Below are 17528 nucleotides of genomic sequence, written 5' to 3' on the forward strand. Positions count from 1 at the left end.
TGCAAGCACCAGGTCATTCCTGACCCATGGGGTGACGTCACATCCCGACGTTTACTAGGCAGACTTTGTTTACGGGGTGGTTTGCCAGTGCCTTCCCCAGTCATCTTCCCTTTACCCCCAGCAAGCTGGGTACTCATTTGACCGACCTCGGAAGGATGGAAGGCTGAATCAACCTTGAGCCGGCTACCTGAAACCAACTTCCGTCGGGATCGACTCAGGTCGTGAGCAGAGCTTGGACTGCAGTACTGCAGCTTACCACTCTACGCCACGGGGCTCCCTATGGCATGTTCTACTAAGTCCTAAAATATATAGAATTTCTAAGAAATGCTCTTTTAGCACAAATTATGTGTGTGTAAAAAGTGCCCTCAAGTCACAGCTGACTTATGGTGACCTCAGCAAGGGGCTTTCAAGGGAAATGATTAAGCAGAGGTGGTTTGCCATTGCCTTCCTCTGCAGAGTCTTCCTTAGAGGTCTCCCAAGTGCTGACCCTGCTTAGTTTCCGAGATCTGATGAGATCGGGCTATACCATGCTGCCTTCCCTCCCAGCACAAATTATAACAAACAATATATACCCACAGTCATGAACTGTGTTTCGGTGGGAGAACATCTGCTCTGCATGCCAAAGGGCCCACGTTCAGCCTCTGGCATCTCCAGTTAAAAGGATCCAGTAAGAGGTGATCTGAAAGACCTCTGCCTGAGACCCTGAAGAGCCACGGCCCATCAGAGTACACAGTATGGACCTTGGTAGACCAATGGTCTGACTCAGTATAAGAAGCTTTCTGTGTCCATATGTCCCCTCTCATTCTCAAAACCTGCAAGCAGAGCTAGCTGAGTACCATCTGTAGGAAGCATTCAGTGACCTAATGAATATCACACTGCTGCCTTTTGCCAGTTCGTGTTGGTAGTTTATAAAAATGGAAGTCTGTGGGACCACTATTTGAAGGGGCACTTGTCCATACCAATTCACACTTCCCATTTCCCTTTCCTCACAGCCTTTGGAGAGGAAATCACTGTATGTGCAGCTGCTGTTGGCTACGTATGTTTGCACAGCTTTTTAGGGTCTTATCCAGTACTGGTAATTGCTTTATTTGGAAGTGGAAATTTTTCAGTTTCCACTTTTAAAACTGGCAGAAAAGTAGGTCAAGAATGTCATTCCGAGGAGTTCTTCCCAGTCAAATGTCATTTGAAATGCTAATGCTACATTGTGCTGTAATTAATGGCACTTACAGTATTGGCGGTGCTTTAAACACATCTTTCCTTACCTTTTATTATGAATCTCAGTACAAAGGAGATGAGACTTTGCTCTCAGACATTTCCTATTTAGTTGAAATTAAGCATGCTACGGCTTACATGTGATGGAAGAATTTTGTTTATTGAACTAGTTGCATTGAGAAAGTATTAGGAGCAGCTGCCCATAAAAAAACCCACAATAATTACTTAATTTAACATGGCAGTAAAGGGAAAGGAAATAACGTTTATCTGTCAATTAGTCATCCGACTCCTGAGCCAATTCTGCCCAAGTCACTTTCTTTGTGGCTTACATTTTGCTGTGCCCTTTTTATTTATTTAGACCAGGATCAAGTTTTTTAAAATCTGCTTTCACCTTACCTCCTTCTTCCTGAAGTTTTCAACATGTTTTAAAGAACAAGTTGTCACCTTGTGAAGAAATGACATTCACAGCAAACTTTGAAGTCAACAACATTCACAGGCCCACACACAGAAATTTCTAGCATTTGTCAAAAGAAACAAATGCATTTGATTTTCATGTTTGACCAGCTCTATTTGTCTCACATTCTCACTACAGAATCAACCTAATAGCATGTAAAGGAGGATAGCAGGAGTGCTGAATCTTTCAAACAGACAGGCAATATGTATTATAGTGGCATCCTTTCAATGAGCTTCAGAAAAGCTGAAAAAGTGGAAAACAAAATCATTCGCCTTGCCCATTTTATGTTACAAGATACCTCTGAACAAAGAAGTCACCTGTGGCACTACTTCACCTGAGGTAGTAGTAGTGCCTTAAAAAAAAAAAAAAAAGGAAGGTTGTGGACATGAAACCTGTCAGGGGAACTGAGATTGCAGCTCCAGTAATCTAATAAAGTTCTGAAAGTACACTCAGATCGAGCCCATTTGGCAAGCTCAATAAAGATTACAGGTACAGTCTTCTAGCCCTTGGGGCACATCAATAGGATAGCTGTAATTTAGGAAGTTCCATGTACTGCTCCTGTGCATCTAATTTCTGGGTACTTAAGCTCATGCTTGGCCCCTTTTCATCTGACAGAGAGAAAGGTGGGATGTGTGATGGGCTGTAAATGAAATTAAGGATAAAATTGGTGGGGGGAGTTTTGTGTCTGAGCCCTTTCCATATTCCATATGGCACTGAACTGGGTTGAGAGGAAGTCACAGTTTGGTGTTCCCTCAGAGCCCTCGTTGCTTTCACATTTCTGACCTTCAATGTATGGATTTAGAATACACTAGCAGATTAGTGGCTAGGTAAAAAGGTTCAGGTCTTGTGGATCCTATCAACTGGCATGTTGGTTGCCCCGTTATATGATCCTTGGGATCCCTTCTCTTCCCCTTCCTTTTTGTAAAAATCCCTGGTCAGCCACATATTTGCTGCCAGGCATCTAGGAAGTCCAAGAAACTAGAGCACCTTTCAACAAAATTAATAAAAACTTTGGACTGGTTGCTTTGGGGCAGGGCTTAATTAGAGCCCAGGTTTCTGCCTCTGAACCTGTCCTTTTTTCAGGTGTGAACCTGGTGTTAGACTAGGGTCCCTTGGTCCTGATAAAAGAATGACCAAAAGTGTGTTCTGTGCATGTGCAGAGTGCTTTTCTCACAAAACAAAGTTTGTTTATTTATTTATGTATAGTCCGCCTGTCTCACTGAGACACAAGGTAGATTACACAGTAAGAATGTATCTCAATAGCATGATATCTACAGGTCAACAATTGCAGGTCAAAATGTGACTTTTTCCAGCCAGCCTGGAGCATCTTGGCACTATTAACCCTCTGCCTATGAGTGCTGTAAATAAGCCCCTTCCCCACTCTTAAGGTGCCCACCTTGTCTTCTTCCTGTGCACTTAGCAGCCGCACACCAGGCAGCCAGGCAAGGTAAGAGGTTCTTCCCAACCAGAAGATGCAGCTATAAGAAATGGTTTAAGAAAGATGTAGAGAAGATGGAACATGTCCAGAGGAGGGCAACAAAGATGGTGAGGGGTCTGGAGACCAAGTCCTATGAGGAAAGCTGGGTATGTTTAGCCTGAAGAGGAGAAGACTGAGAGGTGATATGATAACCATCTTCAAGTACTTGAAGGGCTGTCATATAGAGGATGGTGCCAAGTTGTTTTCTGTTGCCCCAGAAGGTCAGACCAGAACCAACGGATTGAAATTAAATCAAAAGAGTTTCCATCTAGACATTAGGAAGAATTTTCTAACAGTTAGAGCGGTTCCTCAGTGGAACAGGCTTCTGTGGGAGGTGGTAAGTGCTCCTTCCCTGGAGGTTTTTAAGAAGAGGTTAGATGGCCATGATTCAGATGATGAGAGGGAGGGCATCTTGGCCGTCTTCTGGGCATGGAGTAGGAGTCACTGGGGGAGTGGGAGGGAAGGTAGTTGTGAATTTCCTGCATTGTGCAGGGGGTTGGACTAGATGACCCTGGTGGTCCCATCCAACTCTATCATTCTACCTCTGCCACATAACTATTAAAAGTTACAAGAGCTCTTCAGGACAGCAGGGGTGGGAGAGGAGAGGATGACTCTTTGCCATTCTGTATATAAGCCCCCAGGTACTGGCCACTGTGGCTTCACGGTCTCTCCCCATACGCCCCTTCATTCTTTCCTGCCTCTCCGCAGCAAACGCTCCTGCCCCATACCTCCACCACCCATCTCAACTAGGGTTGCCAACCTCCAGGTAGTAGCTGGAGACCTCCTATTACAACTGCTCTCCAGCCAATAGAGATCAGTTCCGCGGGAGAAAATTAATACTTTGGCCATTGGACGCTATGGCATTGAAGCCCAGGGCCGGATTTAGGTTTGATGAGGCCCTAAGCTATTGAAGGTAATGGGGCCCTTTATATGTCCAGCTGTCCTTTGTCAACAAATTGACGCTGTTTTTTTGTGTTGAATATATGTTATATGGTAATTTATGGACCTAATAGGTATCTAAAGCCATAAGAACATAACAAAATATGTATTTTATCAAAGTAATTGTTGAACTGAGATACAATTAAGAAGAAGTGGATGGCCCAGGCTAGCCTGATCTCGTCAGATCTCGGAAGCTGGGTCAGCCCTGGTTAGTATTTGGATGGGAGACCACCAAGGAAGTCCAGGGTTGCTGTGCAGAGGAAGCCACTGGCAAACCACCTGTTAGTCTCTTGCCATGAAACCCCCAAAGGGGTCGCCATAAGTCAGCTGTGACTTGACGGCGCTTTACACACACATACCGATGAGGCCTACCACCTGTATTCTCAACCCTTGCCCTTCCTGGCTGATAAAAGCTGCCGGGTGGGTGGTGGGAACTGGTTGAGTGGGTAATAGTGACATAATTATTATATGGGTGAAATTATTATATTATTATTATTATATTTATTAATAATTATTAAACGTCAGGAAATAAAATACCAAGACCACGGTCACACAGCCCGGATAACCTACAAGAACCAATTATTTCCTTTAAATTTTTTGGGGGGCCCCCAAGAGAGTGGGGCCCTAAGCTACAGCTTGTGGAGCGGATACGTCAATCCGGCACTGTCGAAGCCCCGCCCCTCTCCAAACCCCGCCCTCCTCAGGCTCTGCCCTCCAAACCTCCCACCGGGGGCGAAGAGGGACCCGGCAGCCCTAAATCTCCTCACCGCAGGTCGTGGCGCGCACGCGCCTCGAGCCTCCCTCCCGCTGGGGCCGCCGCTCCCCCCCCTCTCCCTGTCGCGCGCGCCCACACGCGCACGCGCTCTCCGCGGCTCTCCCCCGCGAGTCCCCCTTTCGGTGACGTGCAGGGGGCGCGCGGTGGCAGCACCTCCCCGCGCGCTGCTTAAAAAGAAGCAAAAGAGGGAGCGAAACATGAGAGGCCCGCGGCCAGCCCGAGCGCTCCCGCCGGCTGCAGCAGCGGCAGAGGCCTCAGCCCCGCCGGCCCAACCGTCCTCCCAACCGTCCTCCCTCCCTCAGCCGCCTTTATATGGCCCCGGGAGCAGGGCCTGGCCGCCGCCTGCCCCGCCGCCGCCTCCTGCCGGGGACCCCCGCCGGCCCTCAGCGGCCACGCTCGGCGCCCGGCGGGCAGAGCGGCTGACCCCCCGCCGCCGCCGCCGCCGCCGGCCCACGTGTCGCGGAGGGGGCGCCCCCCCTCGGTCGCCCTTCTGGTCCGGCGGGCGCGGGCCGAGGATGCTGCCGCTCCGCCTGCTCCTGCTGGCCGCCGCCCTGGGCGGCTGCTTCGAGGCGGCGGAGGCCAAGGCCGGGGAGAACGGCACCAAGCGGCGGCGCTGCCTCGACGGCGGGGCCCCCCGGCGCCTCAAGAAGCGCGACCGCCGGCTGCTGCTGCTGCGGCTGCACGAGCCCCCCCCGGGCGCGGAGCCGACCTGCCGGCGCTTCTACCCTCGCCTGTCCTGCTGCCCCCGGGCCGAGAGCCAGGGCGTGCTGCCGCCGTCCGAGAACAAGGTACGCGGGGGCGGGAGGGCGCGGGTTCGAATCCTGGCGCGCCGGAACCTGTCGGTCAATCCCTCCGACACTAGATACATGCTGCTCAGGATCAATTGATCAAGGAGCTTCCAAGGGATAAAAGGAAGAGGGGGGGGGGAAAGGAACCTGTCGGCTCCGTCCAAAGGGCGTCCGGGGGGAGCAGCAGGGCGCTTTCGCGTAGCCCCAGGGATGCACTTTCAGTCCACTTTCGGTGCGCCTTAACTCGAGCGCTTGCGGGTGGGTTTGGCCAGTTCGCGCAACAGTTGGCCGTGGATGCACGGGAGGTCATGCCTTGGGTTTGCCGCTCTCCAGATGCACCTTTTCCCCATCCGAATTCTCGAAACTCTGCACGGGGGCTTCTTGTGGAGTTGTGAGAATTCGGATGGGGGAAAGGTGCACCTCGAGAGAGGCAATTGCAAGGAAAAAACCCCCGTGAATAAATGGCCAAAAAAGTGCGTCCGGTGGGAGAAGCAGAAAAGTAGTTGGAACAAGCCAGCAACTCCGGGGCGGCTCTTGTACCATCCTAAGCAGAGTGAAATCCTTGAAGTCAGTGGGCTCAGAAAGGGGGGGGGGACTCTTCTTGGGATCGCACTGTTAGAGATTTGGCAGGGACATGAGCTCGGGTGGCCGTTAGGTCTTGTGCTGGAGTCAGGTGGGAGAAATGAGTGATCCCTTTCACTGGACCACTTTCTGTTTGTGTTGGCACAGGTTCGCTTAGGAATTACACAGATCTTCATCCAGGACCATGGTTTCTTCTTAGGTACAGGAGCTTCTGGTACAGTGCACTCCGTTGCTTCCTGGCCTCTTCCAGGATCAAGCTGGTGGTGTACTAGCACATGTTAATTTAGGAACGTGTACACGTGTGTGTGTGTGTGTGTGTGTGTCATCTTCGAGAGCTTCCAGGGTCCTTTTGTTAGCCCTGTAAAATGCAACAGTTCAAGGGAAACATAGTAAATTCAGGGATGTAGTTTCAAACTGGTAATGATGACTTGAGAGAATGGGAGTGAAGCATCTTAAAACTCTTGGCACTGTTCACTAGTTAGAGTAGGAAAAGCAGCCCGCTTCCTGTGAATCTTTAATAATCTTATATTTTTTAATACTATTCATTCAAAGAGGAAATTAGGGAAAGGGAAGGGATGCATGTGCACACACATAGATACAATTCCTAGTTTTGTTATTTGGAGGCAAAGAGAAGGAAAGTCTGGTTTGCAAGTTGTTTCTCAGTGCAAGTAGAATTAAGGTAGGCTTGCACCCAGGCTGAAAGGAGGGGGGGGGTTGCGGCTGCCAGTAAATTATGAAGGGTTTTCTTGGAACAAGTTCATGCACCCTGGCAGCAGTGAAACTGTAAATTAAAGTGGCAGTGGTTCCCCGTTTATTTTTTCTGAGGGTAGAAAAGTGTGTATGATACTCTCCGCATGTTTGGTCAGGAAACTTTGGTAGCAGATGGTGATTTGGAGACGAGGTGATGCCTGTACGTTGCAAACTTTTATGAGCTCTTTCACCGATGAAGTCAGTCCTCTGGAAAGAAAAGAGAAGTGGGATAAGGGACTTCACAAAGTTATTCCACTGAAGGCTGAGGATGGAATAAAAGCATATCGTGGCTGTCACTGAGTTTCTTTCAAAGTGAATAAGTAAGGAGTCTCTAGCCCTCTTTTTTGCATCTCATGCCATGACAAGTTCCAGATTTTATAGAGTTGCAGAGTGGGAGAGCTCATTTCCCTGTGACTCGTTACAATAACTGCCATTCTAGGCATCTTAGAATAAGAAGGATGCCTTTTTATGGGGCTGTGATTTGCTGTGCTCTGCTGTGTTAGTGTTATAAGATTTCAGACCGTTTTAATCAGAACAGCAATGTGAATCACTGGATTTGGGGAGGGGAAACGTGATGAATAAATGTCATTGAGAATCACTGCACGTGAAATAAACAATCAGGTGTCTTTCTCACTCCCCCCTTCTCCTCCCCCAGCTTTTAGGTTTAATTAAGAATTCCTCTGTTACAACACTGCAGTTGTCAAGGTCTGAGAGCGTCTTGGAAAACTTGTGTTTCGGTCTTTCTGGCCCAAGCATAATAAAAAAAAAAATACCCAGCCTGAATCGAATTTTTATGCTCAGTTCACGGTAGATTTCACTCCATTCTCATGTAAACAGCTTCTACGAATCAACATATGTGTCTGGGTGGTATCTCTCACTTTGTTTTCCAACAAAAAGCCATATTGCATCATTTAATTTGCTCAAGTCATGCAAATAGGAAAAAAATCAATAGGACAAAAAGGGGTCGACTTATCCTCCTGCCCACTAAACTGCTGCCCACACACAGAGTCCTGTTGCTTATGGCAAAAGAATAACAACAACACCATTGTGTTTGTTGGTTGGTTCACTAATGGGTGAAACTGGAGAACATCATTCTCCTTCAGTCCCAGCTCTGTCCAAATGTTCATGCCTTTTGAGGGAGCATTTGTCCTGTTGCCTCCGTTCCCAGATGAGCGAGAGCTGTCTTTGCTGCAGGGATTTCAGTGAAGGAAACTCTATTCTTACCAGATGCAGCAGGAGTTTGGGTGAATATTTTCTCCGCATGTTTGGCTAGAGGTAGTGTCGGTAAAGCTCCTGTGTGGTAATCGCATTAAACTGCACACTAACTACATTCAGATAACCTTCTGAAGACTCTCACTGAAACCCACAAAAGCCAGAGTAAAGCTGGGGAGAAAATGTCCTTAGTTTACCCTGTTAATAATATCTAGCCTCTGTAGCAGAAGCATCTGCTCTGTGAACACTGGAGGAAGACTCTGCAATAAATAACCTCTATGTAATAAATTAAAGGTGAGATTTCAGACACTGACTGTGTTTTTAGGCACTACTGAGGCATGACCTCTTATCATTTGTTTGTAGTTCAAGATTCTCTTCCTTTTTAAATGTGGCATTTGAAAACATTCTCACAGGAGTGTAATGTACATCATAACATAGCTTTCTGAGCCAGACAACTTATTCTGTATCTCATTTAAAGCTTGGTAATAAGCATTGTTTTGCAAAACAAATGATCAAAAGCATATCATTAACCCTTTACATTTCAATGGCCGTAGATCTCTCAAATTGGACAGTTTTCAAAGATGTATAACTTTTAGTGCACAGGACACATAATGGGTGGCTTTTTCATGCAGAATGCATATATTAGATTTAGAGACAGCAGACTCTGAACAAGATATTCTGGAAGGGCTCCAAGAAGCACATTCTTATGTCTTTGATGTGACACAGCACTTATGATACATTCATCCACAGACGAGGGGAAGTATCACAAAGAATAGGTGTTTCAGCAGTCTTTAGAAGTAACTGTGCATGCTCAGCAGTCATTTCTAATTACTAATATCCTCTTGGGTTAATACTACATTTGTCATTCCTGGGCAATTTTATAATCAAATTATTGATCTTTATTTAGAATGGAAACTTTGCCAACCTCTTAAGCACTGTAAAGCTGCAACAGAGAACACTACTTCAGTACATAGACAAGAGATTACACAGTGTCCCTTAATTTTTTTTTGTATGACGTCATTGATATTTTATTCTTCTGGTGTCTGGTTAATGCCCTGTTCATCACTGGACTCACTAAACACATGAGCAAATAATGCAGTACTAACATTTGGCTTTGGGAGTAATTTTAATACGTTTTCTTACGAGATGTCATGCCCAGTGGTCCTCCCTACCTTAGATAGGTTCACAGCTGAGGCTGTCAGCGAATGGGTGAAAAGTAATTGTTTTCAAGTGTGCCCTTGTACAATCATTTGTTTGCTCTGGTTCTTTCTTGAACAAAAGCTATTGTTGAGCACATTCAGCTAAACAAGTAACTCATCTTGGGATCCCTTTAACAGCTGCCTTGGTACAATGATCTATTTACATATTGTCCTAAAATTGAAACTGAACTTCTTAATGACATAATCTAGCACTATAATACGAAAGAAGCATATGTTCAAAGTAGCAGCTGAACAACTTCACAGGCATTCTGTTTTGAAAAAATAGTTGCTTGTATACCGAATACTGCTTAATGTTCTTACTTCATTACTGTGGTATCTCCACCAATACCTCTCACCTGTTCACACTCATCATACAAAATGATGCAGGCCATATTGCCCAGATTCTTTTGTAAAAATGGAGGAAATTTGTGTCTCTTTCAACATAATCCTAAACACATTCTTCTATGGACACTGAATTCAATGAATTTACAAGGATGTAAGTTCCCTTAGGATAGCAATGTCTGTGTATGTTCACCTTTCACAATATATTTGTTAGTGCTAAGCAGACTACCTATATATTCATCTTACATGCCTTTCCTGACTTTAGCTTTCTGTGGATAGAAATTAAATTTAATGTGTGATTTTATGCTGCAATATACTATACGCTACAAGGAACTAGAAGAAGGAGGACAATTTTAACTTGCCTGGACAGTAAAAAAAAACTTAGACCAGTTTTGGTGCCTCCTTTGCAGAATGTTGCAGGTAGACCTTTGTGCATGCTTAAACCTGGTTTAATGTAAACCATTTCTATGGATGGTGAACATTGATTGAACATATTCAGATATCAGGTTGGATCCCACCTAAAATTTCCATGTGCACAATTTTTGCCACTTTCCCTATCATGAAGCATCCTCTGTCTCCTAAAAGATTCCTTGGGTGTCTTCTGTCTCTCAGGAGTAGTATATTATGTGGGCACTTTGGGTTGCAGTGGGAGAGAGGAGGAAAGGAAACTGTATTTCTGTGGACAGAAATTCTTCCATCCACAGAAAATTTAGACCCAATCCAGGTCAATCAATATATCTAATTATTCACATGGCCAAATCTGAAGATACTTACATCCAGAGATTGAAGGCATGAACAGGCAGAACAAATATTTCTACAACCCTGAGAAATGCCTCAGGTTTGCAGAAAAATATGAAATCTAAATAACACACATACATATGGGGTTCCCCCCCAAAAAAAAAATTAATAGAAGCAGCACATATCACTTTAAGAAACGAATATCCTCAGTGGTCATTGCTAGGCAACCACACAATATTGCCAGCCTTTAAACCTTGGTTACTGTTAGTAAAAGGCAGGGAAGGGGGCAGGGCCATTTCCAGGGCTATTATGGGGGCTTTCAAGTCAAGAGAAATTCTTGTGGATTCCCTGCCTGTATTACCTATTACCCAGCTACTGTTCTGGAATGTTTACCCTGTGCCCATTTGGAAGTGCCACTGATTTCATTGGAACTTACTTCTCTGCTATAGTATAAAACGTGTGGTAGTGGGTTATAGCCAAACACAGTTACGTAGAAGTAAGTTTACTTGAAATAAAATCTACTCTTAAGTATGCTTAAGATCAGGTTGAAATCGTATTTCCTGACCCGAGTTTTGTGGAGTAACAGTAGTCCACTGAATACAACTGCAATGGAATAACAGAGCTGTGTACGGAAGATTGCCATTTAATTCAGATTGGCATTTCCAGCCCTTTGCCAGTATATATTTCTCTGCCAACATTGGTGGCTAAAGGGATGGGAAATCGAGGAGTTGGCACAAGAGCCTGAGAGGAGCAGAGACATGACTACAGTTAATTGGTCCCTCCCTTTTGCTATGCAAGTGCCTTGCCATTTACTGATCTTAGGGGGTAAAAGGACAAGAGGATCCTGAGTAGTTGCCTTTCCTGATCATTTTGAATCTTCAACAGTCAGATCAGAGGATCAAGCACAGAACTAATACCAAGGTAACCTAAATTCTACAAAGCTGAAATTGATCTGTTGAGAAATCTTTTTACTTCTTAGAATGATTTTCATCAGTGGGCTTAGGTGTTTATCTTAGGACCTCTGATTGTTTCCAGGTCACTCGATTACCGTTAACTGCTTCATAAAATAGAGTTGCCTCATAAAGAACGGCAAAATAAGAAACACATTGTAAAACCATGAGAGGATTGCATGCTGTGTATGTCAGAACATTACCAGTATTTTGTTAGACTAAGACATCTATATAATGTATTAAATGGCAAATGTATTGACATGATAACCTATGACTTTCCCATCTCAGATCATCATACGTCTTTTCCCTACCTGTGGCTCCCGGTCTAGACTTGGACAGCAGTAGCTCCTCTTTTCTAGGCACTGGCTTGCTTTGTTTTTGTTTTCCATAGCAGCTAATTAGCTTCCCTTGTCCACATCCTACTATTTATGGGACCAAGCATGACATCAGTAGCTGCCTAAACAATCTACCCAGGGGAAAATTGAGAGATTGATCCTAGCGAGAGATGCATGTATGGCTATCACTTATAGCTACTTGTATACCTTTTTTTTAATAAATAACCCAGCAGGCTGTACATGTCGGGGGTTTTTTTTGCCAGCAACCATGACTACCCAATCTATGTGTTTGTCTCCTAACACTCAGAAAAATAAGAGGAAAGCAAGGTCAGGTTGAAGGGAACAGCTCCTTTTTATAAACTGGATGAAGCATACTTAAGGCACATCCAGCATACCCTTAAATTATGATCAGAAAAAGTATGCATATCATATGCAGTTTCAGAGGGTAGCCATGTTGGTCTGCGGTAGAACAGTTAGATTTGAATTCAGTAGCATCTTAGAGACCAACAAGAGTTTCTGGGTATAAACTTTCGAGAGTCAAAGCTCCCTTTGTGTCTGATGAAGGGAGCTTTGACTCCCAAAAGCTTACAGCCTGAAACTCTTGTTGGTCCCTAAGGTGTTACTGGACTCAAAACTAACTATAGCATAGGCGGTATCATTTAGCTGATTACTGATCCACACAGCTGAGAGTTCATAAATATAGTGGTCATCTCAGCAATGTAATGGAGCAATTACAATGTGAGTGTGTGTTAAGTGCCATCAAGTCGCCTCCAACTCATGGAGACCTTATGAATCAATGTCCTCCAAAACGTCCTATTGTTAACAGCCTTGCTCAGGTCTTGCAAACTGAGGGTCATGGCTTCCTTCATAGAGTCAGCCCATCCCATGCTGGGTCTTCCTTTTTTCATGCTCCCTTCAAACAGTTTAGTCATTTTATCTTCTAGGGACAGATCAGGCTTGATTTGATGTGTCTTCTTGGAAGTCCACTGTATCATAAAACACTCCTCCAACATCACATTTCAAAGAAATCTTCTTTCTTCTTGTCAGCTTTCTTCATTGCCCAACTGTCACACCCATACATAGTAATAGGGAATACTATGGCATGAATTACCGTAACTTGATCTTGTTCGCCAATGACACATCATTACACTTAAGTATCTCTTCTAGCTCCTTCATGGCTGCCCTTCCCAGTCACAACCTCCTTCTGATTTCTTGGTTGCAGTGTCCCTTTTGGTTGATGATGATGGAGCCAAGGAATAGAAAGTCTAGAACAATTTCAATTACTTCGTTGTTAAACTTAAAGTTGGGTAATTCCCCAGTAGTCGTTACTTTTGCCTTTTTGATTTTCAGCTGTAGTCCTGCTTTTACACTTTCTGTTTTAATGTTCACCAGTAGTCGTTTCAGGTCTTTGCTATTTTCTGCCATTAATGTGTATTATCGGCACATCTCAAATTATTAATGTTCTTCCCCCCCAATTTTCACTTCACCTTTATATAAATCTAACTCAGCTTTCCTTATGATATGTTCTGCATATAGATTGAAGAGATTAAGAAACAAAATACATCCTTGTCTGACCCCTTTGCGAATTGGAAACCATGCTGTTTCTCCATATTTTGTCCTAACAGTAGCCTCTTGTCCAGAGTACAGGTTGCACATCAAAACAGTCAGATGCTGTGGCACACCCAATTCCTTTAAAACCAGACATAGCTTTTTGTGATCCACACAGTCAAAAGCTTTTCTGTAATCTATGAAACACAAGCTAATATTCTTCTGAAATTCTCTCATATGGTTCAGTAACCAATGTAAATTTGCATTACCCCTAGTGCCTCTTCCTTTTCTGAATCCAGCTTGAACACCAGGCATTTCTCATTCCATATATGGTAACCATTTCTGTTGTAAGATTTTGAACATCACTTTACTTGCATGAGAAATTAATGTGATGGTCTGATAGTTGCTGCAGTCTTTGATGTCTCCTTTTTTGGGAATTGGAATGTAAATTGACCGTTTCCAGTCTATAGACCATTGTTTTGTTTTCCATATTTGTTGGCATATTATTGTTAAGATTTTGATGGATTCCATTTCTGTGGCTTGGAATAGCTCTATTGATATCCCATCTGTTCTTGGTGATTTGTTTCTCCCAGTTGCTCTCAGTGCAGCTTTCACTTCACTTTCTAAAACTGTAGGTTTTCCTTCAAAAGGTTCTTCTTGAAAGGAATCTGTTATCCTTTCATCTCTTCTGCATAGTTCTTCAGTATATGGTTCCCACCTTTTCTTTATTTTGTCCTATTCAGTGCTTTAAATTTCCTTTTGAGGAAATGCAGAGAGATATGCAGAGGCAAAGTACACATTTTTGTAATGAAAGTTGATTTCATATTCTCTGAAACTGGTTCAATGAATGTAAATTTGCTCTACAACAAAAAGTTGTAGATATGATAAATGTGATAATTATACTAGAAGCCAGATGACACAATTGTTGGTTGAATCAGTCTCTCCACCCCATTGACCCACCAAATTACTGCTTTAGTTATTGAGAGTTATTATACCCCCCCCCCTGGTTCTTTATGATAATCTGGGGGGCGGGAATGAGTTATTTTATTAAGTGCCATCATATTGTTTTAAATGTAGTTAAGTATATTTATAGTTCTGGTTTTTAACAGTTTAAAATTACTTTGTCTTATATTTATTTTGTGAGCTGCCCTGAGCCCTGCTACACAGGGGGAGGGTGGGATATAAGTATAAATAATAAATAAATATTCCTGAATGAGTCCCAGGATCTGATGTGGGGTACAGGTTTTGGTGAACCACTCAAGAACAGTGAGCCCCTCACAGCTATTACATTCTATTTGAGAGAGTATGTATCAAGGCAATCCACTATATACTTGCACTTTCGAAAAGCTTTTTTGTTACAAAAGATTCAGGTAGTGGGATCTCCCAGGAATTTGTTTTGGAAACAGTGCAATTGAACTTATTCATAAAATATCAGAAAATTGGCACGAACAGTTTCATAACTATGCTTGTTGATGATATTAAAGTATTGAGAAGGGTGGATTATGAAAAACTCCACAAGTATCTCTCCAAAGTTGCTAAATGGATAACTGCAATTGATGAGCCACAAGGATGTCCCTGGCTGATGCTGGTTCTGCCGGCACAGCTCATACGGGGCTACAGGCTAAGAGCTAAGAAACAAGGCTGGGCTTGAAATATCTGCAAAAGGTATTTTGTTATTCCAGTGCCACAGATGTTCCCTGCTTGCATTGGGCAATTCCTGATTTGTATCTCAATTTCTGAGTTTCTACACTATACCAGCTCTATACAACTGCCAGGGCTGGATCTTTGGGGGGGGGGTGTCTGGTGGGAGAACACCCATCTCACAAAGGATATCACAGAGCTGGAAGAGATGGGGAAAGACAGCTAAAATGTTGAACATGTTCCTTTAAGAGGAAAAGCTAAAGTATCTGGGGTCTTGTATGCATGGGTTGTTTCCGTGGCGATCACTCACCCCAACTACTTCGGGGCTTTGTTTTCATTACGCATGTCTTTTCCGACCTTTAGAAGTCACTTCGCTCTCTCCCTGTGGTTTCCCCACACTTTCTGGATGCTGTTTCTGACAGCATCCCGAAAACATGGGGAGAGAGTAAAGTGACTTCTAAAGGTCAGAAAAGACGTGCATAATGAAAAGGAAGCCTCGAAGTAGTCGGGGGGTGGGTTATTGCCACGGAAACAACCCTCGCATAAAACACCTTAGTCTCTTAGTTTAGAAAGAAAGGTAACAGAAGGGCAGATATAACAGAGGTTTATAAACTGATCAACAATGTAGATAAAGCAAACTACAAGACATTTCTCTCTCTCTCTCTCAATGGTAGAACTTGGTCACCAGGTGGTTGGCCTGGTGGTAGATTCAGGAGAGACCAAAGGAAGTACTGTTTCATATAATAAATAATTAAGACTGAATTAGATAGAGCAATTCCTCAGAGGAACAGGCATCCTCAGGAGGTGGTGGGCAATCCTTCTTTGGAGGTTTTTAAGGAGAGGCTAGATGGCCATCTGTCAGCAATGCTGATTCTGTGAACTTAGGAAGATAATGAGAGGAAGGCCTGAAAGGGTTGCGTCAGGGTTTGGTTCTCATGGCCCTTTCTTACATGCCCAGGGTATTGCCGATCACCACTTTGGGGTCAGGGAGCAATTTTCCTCCAGGCCAGATTGACCAGGGATCCTGGAGGGTTGGGGTTTTTTGCCATCTTCTGGGCATGGAGTGGGCATGGAGTGGGGGTGTGGGGGAAGGTAGTTGTGAATTTCCTGCATTGTGCATGGGGTTGAACTAGATGACCCTGGTAGTCCCTTCCAACTCTATAATTATATAATTCTGTGATTTCCTGTTTACAAGAAGACTCCATAAAACACACTGGGACTTATTTCTGAGTACACATGCATAAGGTTGGGTCGCAGCTTATGGAAAATGTGGTGATAACCATTGGATCAGTCAGATTTGTAGAGGTGAGGTCTATCAACAGTTATAAATGCATCATCTAAATGATACCTGTGTGTTCAATTCAGAAGATGGCTATTGCCTTTATGCCCTCCGTGTGAGTCTTCCGTCTTCCAGAGGCAACTTTTGTTGCAAACAGGATGCTGGAGCCTTTGGCCTGATCTGGCACCGCTGTTCACATAACATGACTCGAGAGTGAGGACTAGATGACTGCCTTCTGATGGCAAGCCTGAGATCCCAGGAGAAGAAATGCTTTTCTCCTGGAACAGTTTCCAGTTGTGTGCTACAGTGCCAAACCAAGAGTGTACTAATGTGCTATCTGGGTGCCTTCTTTGCAGATAAGAGTTGTAACATTATGGTTGTGAGCCCAGTGGTCACCACCTGATGACAAAACCATACTGCTGCACCTGTTACCACAGTAGGGATTGATAATCTAAATGCTGTTCTGCTTACTGAAGTAATTTGTTTTGAACTGTGAAGACAGATCTTGTCTTTAGGCCAGCTTTTTACTTATTTATTGTAGGCTCCTTTCTCACAGAGACCCACAGTGCCATCCTAAGCAGAGTTGTACCCTTCTGAGTGCATTAAAGTAAATAGGCTTAGAAGTGTATGACTCTTTTTAAGATTGCATCATCAAGGTGGATTACACAATGTAAAACAGTGTAATCAAACAGCACAAGACATCCAACAAACAATAAAACTGGAGTAGAATCACAAAAATGAGAAACTGTGCAAAAAAGTATCAGAGATGATACATCATTAACAATGCACAAAAGAATGGAATTACAAAAATAGAAAGGAATGCGGTAATAACTAGATAATATATACAATAGACCACAATGTATAATGTAGCTGAAGGAGAGTGTGGCTCCCTGAAGGGGGCAGTGCTTTACAAGTATGGGCTGTTTTAAGAATAATCTCAGTTAATGCCTCTGTTAATTCTTAGGGCATTTTAAAGCACTTCCTATCATTAAATTAGGTATTCTTGTGCCAACACAATCCCAGTGACTTCAGTGCCGTTTCATTGGCACAAACTCATTAAAGCCCCCTGGCTGCTTAATTACTTAGCATAATGAAACATACTCTCTGATCGAACTTGACACCAAGTTTTATATGATCTCCATCAACCCAGTAAAAAGTGATGCGTTGAAAATTATGTTTCCGAACTGTGGGGTCTCGAAAAAGCCATGATACAATATGCGCTAATTATGGGCTGAATCTCCTGAATTCAGTAACAGAGCTAGATTTGGCATAGAGAACGCTTAATTCAAGCAGAATGAATCGAGTAA

The 17528-nt window shown here is 43.9% G+C and overlaps 1 protein-coding gene across 1 annotated transcript in view; it reads left to right on the top strand.

Moving 5' to 3' along the window:
• Positions 1-5372: 5372 nt before the first annotated feature.
• Positions 5373-17528, top strand: part of HHIP (hedgehog interacting protein) — a 106945-nt gene continuing 94789 nt past the window's right edge. Inside the window, exon 1 of the mRNA XM_056855354.1 lies at positions 5373-5645. Coding sequence (XP_056711332.1) covers positions 5373-5645 — 273 coding nt within the window. The remainder of the gene's footprint in view (positions 5646-17528) is intronic.

The sequence above is a fragment of the Euleptes europaea genome, chromosome 9 (genome assembly GCF_029931775.1).
Source record: "Euleptes europaea isolate rEulEur1 chromosome 9, rEulEur1.hap1, whole genome shotgun sequence".
NCBI lineage: Eukaryota > Metazoa > Chordata > Lepidosauria > Squamata > Sphaerodactylidae > Euleptes > Euleptes europaea.